The sequence below is a fragment of the Oryctolagus cuniculus genome, chromosome 4 (genome assembly GCF_051225735.1).
Source record: "Oryctolagus cuniculus isolate XC-2025 breed Fujian yellow rabbit chromosome 4, ASM5122573v1, whole genome shotgun sequence".
NCBI lineage: Eukaryota > Metazoa > Chordata > Mammalia > Lagomorpha > Leporidae > Oryctolagus > Oryctolagus cuniculus.
The window spans coordinates 47,327,289-47,343,526 of NC_142870.1; the positions used below are offsets into that span (position 1 = coordinate 47,327,289).

Consider the following 16,238-nt stretch of genomic DNA (forward strand, 5'->3'; position numbering starts at 1 on the left):
CCCCCCAAATATATTTTTCTTAGAAGTCTCCACATAAACTTAATTTCTGTTTACAGCACTTGACAACCAATCCCCTAATATTTTTAAGCTTCGGGGATGGCACTGTGGCAGAGTGGGCATCCCATATAGGCACTGGTTCGAGCCCTGGCTGCTCCACTTCTGATCCAGCTCTCTGCTATGGCCTGGGAAAGCAGTAGAAGATGGCCCAAGTGCTTGGGCCCCTATACCAACATAGAAGAACAGGAAGAAGTTCCTGGCTTTGGATCAGCACTGCTCCAGCCATTGTGGCCTTCTGGGGAGTAAACCAGCAGATAGAGGACCTCTCTCTCTCTTTCTCTCTCTCTCTCTGCCTCTCTGTAACTCTGCCTTTCAAATAAATAAATAAATACTTTAAAAAATATTATTAATCTTAAATCATCTATTAAGCAAAAATAGGTAATCTCAGTTTCAAATGATGGTTGCAAGTATATAAATAAACCTCAGGTTTAATAGTATAGACATGAAGAAGATTTCAGTAAATAGTACATTTATTATATTTCAATAAATGGTGTATTTATTCTATTACATGGTGGTGATAACTATTGTACCTAGGTAGACAGATCTGGAGAGCATGATTCAAATAGCATACAATCTTCTACCTGGCTTTTTGAAGGCAACTAAATTTGTGCTGCTGACCATCTCAGGGAGCTCCCTTTCCCATTCCTTTCACCATACTTCATCTCAGCCTCAAGTTCAAAATCTAAAAGCTCAAATTTGTAGCATATATAAGGATGACAAGCAGTTATCCTGAATGAATTTTTCAAGTTACCTAACAAAATTCTAGAAGACAACTCTGAAGAAACAATGCCTCCATAGAATATATCATTATCTCTGTCCCGAAGTGCAGTGGTACTCTAAAATAGAGAAACGCAAGCACACTCACAAACGTCAGAAGCGTCTGTTTTAACAAATGAAGAGGCACACTCATTCTGTCCGCCGCCCCCCACCCCAACTGCCGACCCTCCTACTCTCCTTCCCATCATTTCTAAAGGGGAAAGGTTGAACAAAAATTACCAAGTCCGAGGCTTTATGAAATGGCCAGAAGAATGGGCAAGATGACAGAGTTCTCTTACTGTCTTCCTATTCTTCCTTATGTTCCCAACTCCCAATGAGTCCCTGTGTTTGCCAACTCTAAGGCAATGCATTGTTATATTTCTTTTATGAGATAGTCTCAGCTTTCTCCCACTCTTTCTGCCCCTAAAGTCTCTCTTCCTTTTAGATGGATTTAATCTTCTTATCCCTTGCATTGTGGTGTGTCTCCCACTTTGAAATAATATTCTAGGATAATATTGTCATAACTGTGAAGACAAAATGACTCATCTCTGTGTTTAGAAATTACACTTCAAGAAATGCAAATCTATTCATTGTGCATCACATTTTATGTAAAAGTCAGATATATGATCATCATTCTATGCAATTACAAGAATTTACATTTTTTTTTTTTTTGGACTGGCAGAGTTAGACAGTGAGAGAGAGAGACAGGGAGAAAGGTCTTCCTTTGCCGCTGGTTCACCCTCCAAATGGTCTCTATGGCCAGAGCTACGCGGATCTGAAGCCAGGAGCCAGGTGCTTCCTCCTGGTCTCCCATGGGGTGCAGGACCCAAGCCTTTGGGCCATCCTCCACTGCCTTCCCAGGCCACAGCGGAGAGCTGGACTGGAAGAGGAGCATCCAGGACAGAATCCAGCACCCCAACTGGGACTAGAACCCGGGGTGCTGGAGCCGCAGGTGGAGGATTAGCCTAGTGAGCCGTGGCGCTGGCCTACATTTTTCTTAATAGTTCGAAAAAAAGAGGATTGTTTTAAGATCTTTTGAATGATTCATTCAGCTAACAGTCTTTCTGATCACCTAAGCATTTATTTTTGATAGCTATTATATCCTCTTTGTGAAATCCACTCTTATTCTCTTACGGTATGAATTTCACAATGCTTTAAATACAAATCTCTTTTCTATCTTAGAACAAATTCTAAACATAAACTTAAAAATAACTAAAATAAAAATAGAAAGTCCAGATTTGCACTAACTCATTTCATTTTATTTTTCTTTGTTATTTGATAAATGCCAATTACGCATGAAATCACTCAAACTAAATATTGAATCCTTTTAAATGTAAAACTTCCCCTAGTTGGCAATATCATGCACTAATAAAGTAGAAACCCACTGTATAAATGGCATATCATAGATCTGTTTAAAATTCATTGACATTGGCATAGTAGGATAACCCTCCACCTATAGTCTCAGCATACCACATAGGCACTAGTTCAAGTCCCAGCTACTCCGCTATTGATCTTTCTCCCTGCTGATGGCCTGGGAAAGCAGTAGAAAATGGCCCAAGTGCTTGGGTCTCTGCTCCCTTATAGGAGATCAGGAAGAAGTTTTGGCTCCTGGCTTCAGATCAGTCCAGTTCTGGCTGTTGCAGCCATTTATGGAGTGAACCAGGTGATGGAAGGCCTCTATCTCTCCCTCTCTCTGTCTGTAACTCTGCCTCGCAGAAAATAAATAAATCTCTTTTTTAAAAAAACCATCGGCAATTAACCATATTATCACATGTGCTACTTTAATAAATTTCCAAAAATAAAGATGGGATGGAAAGTTGGTACAATGATGTGAAGTGTTAATGCGTAAAATGGAAAATTGAAGTTATTTGCTAACCATAAATATTGATGGTATTTGAAAAAAAAAACTTATGAAATAAGTAAAGCCAATTGAAAGTGCCTCTAGTAAAACACCATGAAGTTACCATTCCTCACTTTTCTGGATTGTTGTTTTCTCTTTTGAAGAGTAGACAATTAATGATATAAATAAGGGAGCAAACAGTTTTGCATTGCATGAAAGCTTCAGAATTGTTATTTACTTTTCCTATGAGTTTTCTACTTCCAACAGAATTCCATGTAAATCCTGGTTTGTTTTTTTTTTTTTTTTTGAGAACATTTGCCCTTTAATTTTCATTCAAAATCCGATTCTTTAAATTGTCAATAAAAACTATACCATCTTTCATAAAACTCTAAACAAATCAAGAACTGTGATGTAGAACAAAAATTACACATGGTAAAACAGGTACCAGCACAACATTAGGTTATATTACATCAAAAAAGGTTTTAATGGTCCCAAATATATACACTCAACAACTAAGCATACACTCAGGGAGGGAGGAAAAATCAAAAACAAAATGAAACAAAAAAAATTATGACACAAATGACCACATCTAGAATTCCAATCAATCTTTAATCAAGTAGGGACAAATCCCCACATAAAAAAAAATCTGCAGTTTGAAGGGCAAAGGGAACAGATAAAAAAGAGGAAATGTTATATTCACCCCTCCCCCACAGAGGTTTTCCAAACCTGTTGTAGCTTGACTAAAATGTTCAGAATGTGTAATTTTAAAGGCAAGTCTCTTTATACAAAGAAACTGCTGGCATTCTTAGCTCGTGAAGAATCATGGGAGAAAAGCCCATTCTTCTGAGTCTTAAACATGGTCCAAGAGAGCATATTCTGATTGTAGCAACTGACCAGTCAAACCAAAGGTCCACTTACAAAACCCCTGCCCTGTTGGCTTTTTGTTTCCATTTCCTTCCCTGAGAAAAGGGCAATGTGTGGTCCACGCTGGAGAGCTCAAAGGCTTCAAGTCTTTCTCCTAAATGTGTTGGTGTCCCCTCCTCCTGCTGCTCCATTGTATTGGCACTTGATGAGCAGAAGTCAAGTGTTCCAGGCTGATTCAAGTCAGTCATTCACAAGAGACGGCTGCACTTTGTCGTGGATTTCGTAGGGGGAGGGCTGGAGAACCAGTTTTTTCAACAGGTGCCCACCAGAGGCAGTTGCTGATTATGACTCAAATTTCGCTTTCTTTGACAATGGTAGTGTGTCTTCCTTGTCTTCATCCTCATCATCATCTTCATCATCATCAGGATAATACCAGACCCACAAGTCCTCCCTTTGTAGTAATAGCTGCCGTCTGAGATGTATTTTTAGGGACGGATCCAGGAGGGCCTGGAGATCCTGGGGACCGCCAGGTCTTGCTATTTTCTGGACACATTTTCTTAAGTGAGGACATATTTAATGGAGATCAAAAGTATGAATTTCAATTTAGGATGCTTTCAAAATTTGCAATCATACATTCCTCCCGTGTTACATTTTTTTAAAAAAATAGAAGAAAAAGACAAAGGAAGTTCTTAGACCCATGTGATAGAAACAAGCACTAATGAAACCTGTGGTGAGTGTGTTTATACAGCTGAATATTCGGATGCACAATGTGTGTGTAACAAGAATTAGAGAAATATATGGATGTTAGCCCCACAAAAAGCATATATGTTTAGTTATGCCCTGGTCATGTGCATTACGTGTACCCAAAGTACAAATTGCACTCACTCACACACACATTCATTGAACAAAATGTTTTCATTTTTATTGTGTATGTACAATTTTTGCTTGTAGGAATTCTTTAAGTTTTACGTTTTTTGTTGGATGAGTGGTAATATTCATGTTTAATGAATAAGTGGATATAGATAAATAATAAACTAGGATTATCTACATTTTACCTGTAAAAATATTATGAGCATATTTCTATGTGACATGTTAATGCCATCATACAAATGTATGAGAAAAAATTAATTCATTTATAAATGCATGAACACAGCATAATTTTAATTGCTTTTCTAATTCAAGATGTTTAATTTCTTCTCATTTTCCAACATTGTAAATTTATATTTTTATATTATAACATAATTCTCTGCTCATATACCTTTGTGTAGATCAACATACATAGAATCTAATCGCTCTTTGCACATTCATAAAGAATAGGTTCTTTGGAAATTATAGCATCAAAGATTTATATCATTTGTATCTCAGATTCTTAAACTAAGTGACATTGTATATTCCAAAATGTAATTTTTGATGCTCATTCTAATCTTTTAAAATTACGTGGGTGATAATTGCACTGAGGACCAGGTCTCATGTTCTACTTACTATTCCAATAAAGAGTAGAAAACGTCGGGGCCGGCACCGTGGCTCACTGGGTTAATCCTCTGCTTGTGGCACTGGCATCCCATATGGGCGCCGGGGTCTAGTCCCGCTTGCTCCTCTTCCAATCCAGCTCTCTGCTGTGGCCCAGGAAGGCAGTGGAGGATGGCCCAAGTGCTTGGGCCCTGCACCCCATGGGAGACCAGGAGGAAGCACCTGGTTCCTGGCTTCGGATCCGCGTAGCTCTGGCCATAGAGGCCATTTGGAGGGTGAACCAACAGAAGGAAGACCTTTCTCTCTGACTTTCTCTCTCACTGTCTAACTCTATCTGTCAAAAAAAAAAAAAAAAAAAGAGTAGAAAATTTCCATAGTAGAGATTATTTAAATGTAGAAGTGATTAAGCCCTATCAAAATACCTTCCTAGGAATAGTTTTCCAAGATACTCTTATGTATTCTGGTTTAAAGAAAACTTCGGATTCTATTCTAAAAGGGTTCTGTGACTGTTTCATAATATATCCTGAGTAGAGATCTGGATCCTATGTGTTTTAACATGCAGCATAATATCATCCCATAACAATGATTCTCTTTCATTTTCTCTTCTCTCTTTCTCACTCTCTCTCCCTCCCTCCCTCTCTAGTTTTCTGTTCATGCTTATTACATACATAATTCTGTTAGTGGATCCCATATTCTGGGCGTTGGTAATGAAGAGTAGAAAAACATAACAAGTGCTTCTCATAGGACATCTGGCTCTTCCTTCAAAGTGGACAACCTAAAACCTGGCAAAGCACATTCCTGAGACCGGGAGCTGTCAGCATTGTCTTTGTGGTAAACGTGCTTTAAACATCTTTCAGTGTTACTGGCACCTGTCTCGCTTTATCTGATGAAATACAAGAAGCACAATAAAGTCTTGTTACTAAGCTATCTCTGAGCCATACTAGATTGTGATTGATTCTGCTTTGTTTAATGGTGTGGTGGCGTTTTGCCTTAGGCCTTTTTTATTGAACAGTGGAAAGAACAGAAGAAGGAAACACTTGATCACTTTGTAAATGCTGCACATTGCAGGCAGAGTTTAATGACTGAACAGAGCCACTTCCAGTGTATTGAAATGCCTCAGCCTTGCCTCAAAGCATTGTACCTCTATTCAGATGGCAAAGAATAGAGTTCCTGTAAGATGGTGGAGTGCAGCTCATTTTGGGAATAAACAGTTGCTTTGACCTTGTACCGGCAAATAGACCCTGTCAGGCCTGGAATTGCAAGGCCAGGAAATCATCTGTTTAGTCAGTGCTGGTTCTGGTCATTAGTTTGTGTTTATGGCTGGGAATTGGTTATATAGCCCTGTGTATAAGGAGCTAAGGTCTGAATACTAAAAGGGCCCTATTTACCAAGGGCTTCATTTTTTAATTTAAAGTTAATTCAAATTGAAATGAGCCTTTTAACCCTTAATTAGGACCATGTTTCTTTTAAAAGTCAGCCACATTAGTCAACCGGAGACAAAATTCACTTTGCAATTGAAAGGCTGTCTACTTTCTTTCAACAGTAGCCACCCTGGTTTACTAAGTGCATTTGTTTTCCTTTCATTATGGTAACTTTACCCATTCTCTGTGTCAGCATAGCTCAAACTCATCAATTACAACTTGGAGGATGAGCACACTACGTGATTTGGGAATGAGGCCAGGATTCTACCTTGAAGCTCTTCCATAATTATTATTCATTGTACAGGTAGTGCCTATAACACTCCAGATTTTCTACTAATTTTCTTTATTGTTTTCCAGGGCCAAAGTATGCTATTTTTACCCCCTTTAGGGCCTAAAACATTTATTTCCTGTCTTATTGCTCCCCCTTCATAAACAGAGAATTAATAGGTTTCCAAAATAATTTTAATTTATCCACTGTAATCTAGTATTACTTTATATTCCTTTTTTTTTATCCTACTCATACTATTGGAATTTCTCAATGGAAGATTAGCATTTGGCAAGGGACTATTGGTTCCACTGTGGCCCATTTGAGCTTTTTCATTAAGTACTGAGATTTGCTTGATAAATGAACAAGTATAATATCACTAACTCAGCATTTAAAAGAATTAAATATTAGCTTAGCAAGAAAAAGTCTTGAAGTTTTAGGCGAAACAGAAGACAAAGGAGGGAATACATTGTTGTGGATAGCATTACGAATGCCATATAGAAAGGTATTTTACAACTCACATTCTCAAGTGAAATAATTCATTGCTGAAATAACCATGCCATAAAAAATCAGTTCTCCTCCTTAAACCTAAAGATGGTGATGTCTGTCATTGTAGGAATGGGCCCTTCAAACAGTTCTATTTGGTCTGTTACAAAAAAATGCCATAAACTAGGAAGTATAAAAGCAACAGAAATGCATTTTTCATAGTTCTTGGGGTCGGAAGTTCCAAGACTCTTATTCTGGGTAGGGCTTGATTCTTGGTTCCTAGATGGCACCTGCTATCTGTACTCCTGTGTTACAGAAGGGACAGGACAGTGCTTCCAAACCTCTTTTATGAGAACACTAAGGCCATACTTGAGAGCTCTGTCCTCATGACCACTTCCAAGGCCATACCTTCTAACACCATCTCATTGGTGTTAGGTCACCAGGCTTCAGCTTAGGAGTGTGGAGCCACACAAACATTACTTTTAAGAAATAAAAATATTTATTTGATGAGAGTGAATGAATGAATTCAAACATAGGCACACCTACTTCCTAACAAATTCATGATGATCTACCTCTCATTTTTTATATTATTAATTTAGACTCTCATCGTGGGATCTGATTTTTGTTTAGAGTCCTAGCCTGTATTCCTGCTGAACAAAGGTCTTTCTACTTTTACTGTTTGGACATTTTATTTAGTGGGGCATTAAGCCTTTGACTATAAAGTACATAAAATATGTTATCACAAAAAATTATTAAAAAAATGAAGGTAGAGGTAGGGAAGGAGGGAACTACTTTATATACTTAGATTTAAACCTATGAACAACATAAGTCCATTCTCTTTTATTTATGAAATATAAATAAAAATAAAATAAAAAATATGGTAGCTTTAACTCTGAGGTTCAAAAATCTCTACAACATGGGTAGGGCACATTTCTGGAACCATAATTTTTTTAAAAAAAGGAGGTGATTTGCTAAACCTGAAAGATTTCAGGATTTTAATCACTCTTTGCTTTTGCTACCCTGGAGGTGAAACCTGTGAATATTTTTTACTAGGGTCTGATTGACAGGAATACTGCATGGTTACCTAAAAGAGGATGTTAATTAGTGCTCTGTCGTGTTGGCTGCAGGTTTTCTTTCCTTTTAAATTTTATTTAGTTGAAAGACAAAGATAAAGAGACAGAAAGTGGGAGAGAGGGAGAAGAGTGGGAGAGGGAGATAGGGAGAATAGAAGGTGGGGGAGAGAATGAATCTCCTATGTACTGGTTCACTCACCAAATATCCACCACTGCTGGGCCAGGCTCAAGCTGGGATTCAGGTCTAAGTCTTCCAACTGAATAGCAGGAATACAAATACTGGACCCATCACCACTGCCTCCCAAGGTGTGCATTATCAGGAGGCTGTAACTGGGAGCTGAACCAAGATTTGAACCCAGGCACTCCAATAAGGCATGTTGACCTCCCAAGCAGTGTCTCTTAACCAGTAGGCCAAGTGTGTGTACCTGATTGTAAGTTTTGAATATGGGTGCATCATCTTGATCATAGTTTTAGTAGGTAGTCCAAGGAAGGCCTTGACTATGCAGTTGGAATTTTTTTTAGTTTAAAAACTATTACTGCATTGTGGTGTAACAGGTGCTGGTTTGTGTCCTGGTTTCTTCACTTTCAATCCAACTCCAGTAATGGCCTAGGAAAAGCAGCAGAAGATGGCCCAATTGTTTGGCCTCCTGACATTCATGCAGGAGACCCGGATGAAGCTTCTGGCTCCTGGCTTCATCCTGGCCAAGCACAGCCCTTGGAGCCATCTGGGGAGTGAACCAGCAGATGGAAGAAATCTCTCTTTCTGTGTGTGTGTGTGTGTGTGTGTGTCCCTCTCTATATAACTCTGACTTAAATAAATAAATTAATAAATGTAAATAAATAAATAAATCTCAATAAACAAATAAAAGCTGGCATGGGATAAATCTGAGTTCATATTCATATGTATATTCTTTTTGTGGACTCATTATTTTCTTTGATATTTTCTAATATGCTGCACAGGACTTCTCTTGAGTAGTGAAAGGAAACAAAGCACACTAAAATCTTGATTTTCTGCTCTTTTATTGACTTTTTTCTTCTATATGTGATGCTTGTTTCAGTATATAAAATAATACTAAAATGAGAAAAATGTGTACATTGCTTTTTAACTTAATATTTTAGTTGTTTTTTTTTAAAGATGCATATTTTTAATTTATATTATAGTCAAAGGCTTAATGCTCCACAAAGTGAAGAGTTCAACAAATAAAAAATAAAGAAGACCATAGTTTACAAGGAAAATAGGCTAGGGCTATGTAACTCTAACTTTGAATGCAAAGAATGGGGTATCATCATTGATATCATCATTGCATTTACTGTTGAAAGCAATGATAATAAAATACATGTATTTATGCTCCTCAGAGGTAAAGTCTCAAATACTTCCTTGAGGATTTTTTTGGAAGAGTGAAAAGGCATAATAGATAGAATGGGACTTAAACACATGTGATCTACTGCAGTGTAGAGAGAATTGTTTCTGGGTGGAATAAATTTACAGTTGAACTTGTTATACAAAACTCTCCATTTACACATTTTTCATCAGTGTGTCCTCCAGGATAATAATATTTTTATTCATGAATATATGAGGAATGTTCAAAAAGCTTGTGGAAAACGTGAACTATTTTTAAACTCCATTTCCCACAAACTTTTGAACTACCATTTGTTTAACACTCTTCTTCCATTGTATTCTCCAACTTGTTGAACAGTTTAGGTGGAAAATTTAGAGACTGTACTAGTAGCAATAAAGGGAAATTCTGCTAATGTGCTGCCCAAATACAGTGTGTCACCCTATCTTGAAGTTTACAAACTCCCATTGCCTTTCCAACAAAATATACACTTTTCCATCTGCACAAACCATGTTAGGCATCAAATAGAATATCCTAAAGGAAGAAAAGTCCAAGAGGATATTATCGTTTCTTAAATTGTTCTAATAAGAAAGACATAAAATTTTTTAAGTAATTTCAGATGACTATTCAATATTATATCAGCAGTTTAGAATTGGTAGGGAAATGGCTAATCTCTTTTAGTGTAATTTACTTTCAGTGATTGATTTATATGAAGCTAAAATAGAAAGGTCTCTTCCTTGTTCAATCTGTACACGGAGTTGTCTTGTTATCTCAGGCTCATTACTCTTTCCATTTGTGCTCCTGTTTTCCTGGCTGTAAAATAAGCAGATTAATATCTACCCTAGTAATTTCAACAGAACTACTATAAGATTCAGTTGAGGTGGTGCATATGAAAGTTTTTTAGAAAGACCTATGTAACAATTAAGGTGCTGTTATGAAGCTACCATTGTACTCACTCAGTGAGTATCTACAAATCCGTGGCTACAGCCTGTCAGCTATCCAGTGCTAGCAGATGCCAAGGCTTTCTCACAACTGTGTGTCACTTAACCTTCTAGACGCTGGTGCCTTTAGATGCAGATTGTAAGATACTCATACTGGTGAATGGGATTTCTTCTAATCTTTTTAGGCACTTCATGCAAGTAATTCTGTTCAATTAGTACATTTCAACTGAGTTCTCTGTCTTTTTATGTCATTATGAATGCTTTCTGAAACAAGTGTCCGTTACTAGTCATAGAGTGGAGAGTGGTTGCTGGAGAGAGTTTCCTAGGTTCTTTTCCTCAGCCCAGTATAGAAATAAAAAGCCAGGAAACAACTTGCAAAGAAGTAGAAACTGTTGTTTGATTGGCAAGGGACAGAAAAGCTTCTGGTCCAAGAGGTGGAGTGCCTGAGAGGGACACTCACTGTTAGGAAGTACCAAGAGTTTTAAAGGCATTCTAAGCTTGTGCCCCTCGGATGGGAGTTTCTCATACTGTATGTTGATTGACTTGGGGCTCATGGAGATAGCAAGGGTCTTTTGGAGACAGTACGATGCTTCTTAGGGGCTCAGCCCACTCCTCTGCTAGCTCTGAGTGGAAGATTATAACTAACATGAAGGTATAATTTATTTATTTTTAAGAGATTTATTTATTTGAAAGGCAGAGTTACAGAGAGGCAGAGGCAGAGAGATAGAGAGGTCTTCCATCTGCTGCTTCACTCCGCAGCTGGGACTCGAACTGGCTCCCATATGGGATGCTAGTACTGCAGCTGGCAGCTTTACCCTGCTATGCTACAGCGCTGTCCCTAAGGTGTAATTTTTTTTTTTAAGATTTGTTTATTTATTTGAAAGTCAGAGTTACATAGACAGAGAAGGAAAGGCAGAGAGAGAGAGGTCTTCCATCTGCTGGTTCACTCCCCAGATGGCTGCAATGGCCAGAGCTGGGCTGATCTGAAGCCAGGAGCCAAGAACTTCTTTTAGGTCTCCCAGTGGGTACAGGGGCCCAAGGATTTGGACCACCTCTACTGCTTTCCCAAGCCATAGCAGAGAGGTGGATCAGAAGTGGAGTAGTGGCCGGCGCCACGGCTAAATAGGCTAATCCTCTGCCTTGCAGCACTGGCACACCGGGTTCTAGTCCCGGTCGGGGCCCTGGATTCTGTCCCAGTTGCCCCTCTTCCAGGCCAGCCCTCTGCTATGGCCCAGGAGTGCAATGGAGGATGGCCCAAGTCCTTGGGCCCTGCACCCGCATGGGAGACCAGGAGAAGCACCTGGCTCCTGGCTTCGGATCAGCGCAATGCGCCGGCCGCGGCGTCCATTGGAGGGTGAACCAAGGGCAAAGGAAGACCTCTCTTTGTCACTCTCTCTCTCTCTCTCTCTCACTGTCCACTCTGCCTGTAAAAAAAAAAAAATGCAGGCACTGCAGGTGGTGGCTTTATCCATTATGCCACAGTGCCAGCCCCACAAAGGTGTAATTTAAAACCACTCGGTCACACATGCAGCACAAGGAGCCATTAGTGGGGGAGATGCAAGCTGGTCTGGAAACAAACTTTACTGACATTGCTGGCAGCCTGCTTGTGAAAGATATTCTACCTACGTCTGAGGGGCCCACAGACCCCCACTGGACATCCTCAGTGTCTCAAACAATGAAGGTGTTATCTTTCTGATATTTTATGACATCTTGAGCGAGGTTCTTGTAGAGTCATCAAGTGCATGGCATGTGTCACTCTGCTTGTCATGGCCATAAACTCAGTGTCACATGTAAGCAGGAGTGATTTTCACTGTAATATCTATAGTCAGTGACATATAAGGAGTGGCTTCAGTTGCATTTGAGCAATCCTATTAGAACATAAAAGAGGTACCGCAAAGACTTCCATCAGATTTCTGTTTCTATGTCTTTGGCTGTTGTTTTGGTTTTAACTTTGGCCATTTATTTTGAAATGCTGTGAAGTCTGAGTAAGGGAGTACTTGGGTGGGTACAATTCTGAATGAAAATCAGGAATCTATTAGCAAACAGGAAATAGGGCTTGTACATTGGGTACATAATCAACAGTACTTGGCACATTCTTCTACAGAACAGCTTGTCTTTTCACGTTGATCTGTTTGTATATTTAATTACACTCCTTACTGGCCACCCCACTATCTTTCCATGATCTTTCTCAAACAGCGCTCCTGTGGAGCCTCTCCTAACCACCCAGTCAAGATGGAGTGCTTCTTCAATGTGGTCTGTATTAAACACCTGCTGCCCACTTTCTACTGCACGAGACCTTTTGGTGTAGACAGAATTAGAAGGATTGTATCTTCATGGCTGTCAAGGAGCCTGAATAAGAGTAGCTGCCTGGAAAATATTTATTAAACCATCTGTGTTTGTGCTTGCTTATCTTGTATTACCATCATCTCTAAGGCTAGTTTGGGTCACATTCTTCACTTCTATGTTTATTAACAGTAATCCTAATAAACTGTGCTGTAGCTATAAAGTGATTATGTGATTGTCTTCTTTAAGTATCACATATCCTGGCATTTATAATATTAACAAAAAGTGATTGTTTACTGAATACCTTTATGCCAAGTGTGGTAAAAAACATAGAAGCCTAAAAAAAAAAAAATCACACACAGACAAACTTACAAGCAAACATAATAACTGAGCACATGGGAGCCCTGCCACTTTATCTTTTAAAGACTCAGCAATGCCCTCTTCCAAATTCAAAGACACCTATGATGAGCTAAATTGAAAGCAGAAGTTAAGTGTATGGTTCGTTTATAGTTTATATCGTTTCCCCCTAAAAGGCAATATGATGTATGAGTGGAAGTTTCTAACCAGTGCTTAAAAACAATACTAAAAACTTAGTAACCCTAATTCATGTTTGGTTAGGTCATTAAAATTTGAGTTACTCTCAAAGTGACATCAAAAGTTCAGCATTCTTTAAGATGGTCCTCAGGTAGCCATTCTCAGTGGCAAGCAGTAAGACTAGAAGTAAGACTAAAAGTTATTCTAATAGTTTCATTTATAATGTTTTTCTCTTGTTTTACTTAAAGAAAATTTCAGCAAGAAGGTTCTGCAATGGATGTAACATGTTACCTTCCATAAAAGTGTTTAGTAATCATGAAATACAGAGTTGTTCAGTGAATATTTGTAAGGCCTAGTCTATATGTAAGCACTTTCAACCATCCATCTCTATGTAGCACTAAAATTGAGTTTTAGAGGTTTTAAAATTTTTCATTTTCAAAGATCATCTGGAGGAAATCCAAAATTTGCACCCTGAATTCCTTCCTCAAAGAAATGCCCAGAGACATCTTGTTAAGATGTTCACTGTGATTACCACCCTCAAAATAATTAAGAGAATGCATTAAAGGAAACAATATAGCATTTTGAATTTTCTATCAAACTAACTAAAAATAATGTAGTGGAGGCCTACCTGTTAAAACAGTAGAATGGTGGTGAATACTACATGGTAAGCTGAAATCAACGTTCAATAACCAAACCATTGAGCTTACAAAAAGTATACCATGCAGAGAAATGGCAAAACAGGAAAACATAACAAAGTTATTAGAATAGTTTTTATCTAGTAACCTTCACAGGTGTGTTTGTTTAAATTGAAACTGTACCTTACATAATGTTTCAAATAAAGACAGAGAATATATTTAAATTTTTATTTTAGGCTATTGCCATAGATATTAAGGAATAACATTATAAAGTCAGAAAAACTCATGATAACCACTGGAAATCATGTACCATGAATCTTAGATTATACAGGAAACCATGGATTTCTAGCTTAGTTGTTTGTCATTTGTGGGATGAAGTTATACATACATCAAGCAGTAGAAAGCAAGTCAGCATATAATATACTGCTAACTACAGTACAGATACTATAAGCATTGCATCACATCTGAAAAAGGGAATAACTACATGGTGACATAATTTTGCTTTATTTTCTCACAAATACTCCAATGCCAAGTAAAGCTGTGAAAACACAAGCTGGAAATTTCATCATGTTCCAGTGCCAAAATAATTTAAATCTTTTTTTTTTTTTCCGTTAACATTTGGTGCAAATTCAAATGTACAGTAGAAAAACTACACTGGGCTGTATTACTTGCTTCTGTAAATTTAGGAAGGAAACAAATTGATTTTTATTCCTAAAGAATTCTAAGATCAGTTTATATGTAATTTCAAAATAGATACTCAAAGTTAGCACAGCACTTTAAAAGAATCATTTTGCTTGTAGCTTGTCGACCAGGCTTCTACAAGGCTTCAGACGGGAACTTGAAGTGCGCCAAGTGCCCACCTCATAGTTCTACTCATGAAGATGGTTCAGTGAACTGCAGGTGTGAGAATAATTACTTCCGAGCAGACAAAGATCCTCCATCCATGGCTTGTACCCGTGAGTAGTTTTGCTGCAAACCATGCCTGCATGTTTGTTTTGGTTTGTATTGTTTTGTTTTGTTTCCTTCTTGTTATTGTGCTATTTGTTTGGTGGCTTTTGTTTGTCTGTTGTGTGTGTGTGTTTGTAGCATTTGGCGCATTTCCTTCTGTCATCCATGTGCAAACTGCAAGCTTTCTCTGCTTCACTCTGCATGCTTGGCTCACCACAAATACAACATGGATCACACAAAATGAATTAATTTTTAAAGCACTTCCTGCAATGGGGTCTTCAGAAAGAATGAAAATTTTCTGTATCTTGTTTTAGAACTTGCAATATGTTTGACAGGCTAGGGGAGGTTATAGGCAGAGGGATTTGCTTTTACATTTGTGTTCCCTCTTGCCATATGTTGGTCACAGGTCAGAGGGAAAATGGACTAAGATTTATAAAAGTAATACTAAAGTTTTCATAACTATTCACAAGGGTATTGAACTTGGTGGTAAATTCTTTCATTGGACTTTGTGACTGCCTCCTTAACCTTGAGCTAAACTCCCCCTTTCAAACGCTTCTGTACCCATATGTCTAAAATCTTATGAATCCTCTAAGGATGAACTAAAAGTAGATAATAAAGACAGGATGGTTATTTAGCACTTTGAATTCCATTGTAAATTATCTATTTCCCTTGTAGTAGAAAACAGAAGTGAGCCTCATTAATCTCTGTTGAACTGCTTTGCAGGACCTCCATCTGCACCAAGAAATGTTATCTCTAATATAAACGAGACCTCCGTTATCCTGGACTGGAGTTGGCCCCTGGACACAGGAGGCCGGAAAGATGTTACCTTCAACATCATATGTAAAAAATGTGGGTGGAATGTAAAACAGTGTGAACCATGCAGCCCAAATGTCCGCTTCCTCCCTCGACAGTTTGGTCTCACCAACACCACTGTGACAGTGACAGACCTCCTGGCACACACTAACTACACCTTTGAGATTGATGCCATTAATGGAGTGTCAGAGCTGAGCTCTCCACCAAGACAATTTGCTGCAGTGAGCATCACAACTAATCAGGCTGGTGAGTACCCCTGATGCTTCCTGCCCCTCCCATAGTAAGTCTGAGCAATGATGGCGCTGGCAGACGGTGGGAAAGGGGAGGGAAAAAAGATATGGAAGGGGCCCCCAAATATTCTCTTTTATCAAACTTAAACAGTTAAGGTAAATTCAACCTAATTTTTCAATGGAGAAGAAACACATTGACAAGCTGAATTTTAAAATAGTTTTATACTCATTGCTTCCCAATTTGGTATTCTCAAATGTTTGGGTCTGAATAGTAGTTGTGGGGAT

The 16,238-nt window shown here is 38.4% G+C and overlaps 1 protein-coding gene across 2 annotated transcripts in view; it reads left to right on the plus strand.

The window, feature by feature from the left end:
- Positions 1 to 16,238, plus strand: part of EPHA3 (EPH receptor A3) — a 394,767-nt gene that overhangs the window by 223,926 nt on the left and 154,603 nt on the right. For both annotated transcript variants that reach the window (XM_008267088.5, XM_002716757.6), the window contains exons 4-5: positions 14,763 to 14,918; positions 15,634 to 15,969. In XM_008267088.5, coding sequence (XP_008265310.3) covers positions 14,763 to 14,918; positions 15,634 to 15,969 — 492 coding nt within the window. The remainder of the gene's footprint in view (positions 1 to 14,762; positions 14,919 to 15,633; positions 15,970 to 16,238) is intronic.